This window comes from Trachymyrmex cornetzi, unplaced genomic scaffold (genome assembly GCF_001594075.2).
Source record: "Trachymyrmex cornetzi isolate Tcor2-1 unplaced genomic scaffold, Tcor1.1 scaffold757, whole genome shotgun sequence".
NCBI classification, from domain to species: Eukaryota; Metazoa; Arthropoda; class Insecta; order Hymenoptera; family Formicidae; genus Trachymyrmex; species Trachymyrmex cornetzi.
The window spans coordinates 65,376-67,183 of NW_017300089.1; the positions used below are offsets into that span (position 1 = coordinate 65,376).

The window sequence follows — 1,808 nt, forward strand, 5'->3', positions numbered from 1 at the left end:
CTTTCTACCCCCACCATTGCCATCAGCGGTCCATTCTAGATGTCGATGGTTTTGGAACGTCAATTGGTTAATGTAGTGTGACTTTTTATGCCCTAACCTTGCATATGTATACATTACATGATATTCTGAGAACGAAGTTCTTTTGAGAAGGAAGAGCAACTGATTGAAGTCAAATATGAGTCGTGTGGATTTAAAAGTCGTATTACTGGGTAACGCGATGGTGGGAAAGACGAGTCTCATGGAAAGATATGTACACGACTCGTTTAACGGCAATAGGCCCTACCAGAATGTAAGTATTTAATCGATTATATACGTGTGTACGGGGGTGCGTTCACGCAGTTGTAGGTCTTCGCACTTAGTGCCATAATATTTAATTAAGAAGAAAATATTTCTTTTACATGCGTTTGTACCAAATTAATAGAATAGCCTAATTATTCCATTCGTCAAAAGAACGGAAAGAATGTGAAGACTAATGAAAGACACACCTAATAGTGTTAATACTCCCTCTTGTACATACTGTATGAAAAAGACGATTCAACAAAGGCGATTGTTGAGAAACAAAGGAAAGAAAAAAGACGTAGTTTTCCTTAGAATTCTTTAAAATCCTCCCTGGCAGCAGGACTATTCCTTTTAGCTGAACTTGGCAGTTTTAATTTCCTGCGTTTCAAATTAAATATATTGATGGCTATATTTGTTCGTGTTGAAATCCCAAAATTTTTTACATTTAAAATGATATAAATACATATTCGTGCGTTGAAGAGAAAGATAGCAAAAATGATTGCAGAAAATGCAAGCAATGTGAATAGACCTAATGTGAAAGAAGTACACAATTATACATTTGTGGGCATTTCGATTAATTTATAATTATATTTTGTTTTTTTCAAGTTCAATTCACATAAATAAAAACTTTCAAAAAAATTAGTTTTTAAAAGTATTATAATTGCAATTCGTTATAATTATAACACTTTTCACCAGTGCTGATATTCAGTGCTGATACAGTTGTTACAGAAATTAAAGGAAAAACAAGAAACAAATTGCTAACAGATATATTATAAGAAAAATATAGCTAAAAAGAATGGGCCTAGTCAATTTGCGAGCACTAATATGGTACATCTTGTTTCTCTTAGTCCGCGACATTGTGGAAAGAAAATTATAAAGTAACATTGTGTTAAAGTTTGCACTGAGAATCGTCTAAATGGAAGGGAGGGCGTCATACCAATTAATCCAGTTGAAATTATGCCGCAGACAATAGGCACTGTGTTTGCAGCGAAGCGAGTGCAAGTGAACGATGTAACACTTATTATGGGAATATGGGATACTGCAGGCAGTGAGAAGTAAGTATATAAAATTACAGGGATGGGAAGTAACTCGTTACTTGTAACGAAGTTACAGTTAGAGTTACTTTTTTTCAGTAATTGTAATTTAACTTTGTTACTTTCTTTCCATCTGTAATTATAACTTAACTTAATTACATCTTTTAAGTAACTAGTAACTAATTAATAGTTACTTTCATAGTTATTTTATATATTTGAAACGTATTTGTCAATTTAGTGTGTGGTAGTGTCCACTTGGCGCTACAAATACGTCGAAATATTTGATTAATCAGAAGAAAGAAATTTAATTAAAGCATTTAATGAACTCTTGTATCTGTTTGGTCTATATTTTGGGATCTAATGGAATCCGCCAATCAAATGCAAGAGCGCTCAGTAAATGATTGTAAACTATTTTGGATTAGTGCTGGAATTTATTTGCAACTTTTAGCCGAATAAAAAAAGAATTTTTTTACAAAAAACATTGTATATGTGTGC

At 32.7% G+C, this 1,808-nt stretch overlaps 1 protein-coding gene across 3 annotated transcripts in view; it reads left to right on the forward strand.

Moving 5' to 3' along the window:
- The first annotated feature begins 66 nt into the window (after nucleotides 1–66).
- The window catches only part of LOC108768181 (ras-related protein Rab-24), a 3,192-nt gene continuing 1,450 nt past the window's right edge, over nucleotides 67–1,808 (forward strand). The window contains exons 1-2 of one of the 3 annotated variants that reach the window (XM_018518511.1): nucleotides 67–289; nucleotides 1,246–1,334. In XM_018518511.1, the coding sequence (XP_018374013.1) occupies nucleotides 176–289; nucleotides 1,246–1,334 (203 nt within the window). In that variant the 5' untranslated portion in view covers nucleotides 67–175. Of the gene's footprint in view, nucleotides 290–1,127; nucleotides 1,335–1,808 lie in introns of all 3 variants that reach the window. The other 2 variants (XM_018518512.1, XM_018518513.1) reach the window with 2 other exon arrangements.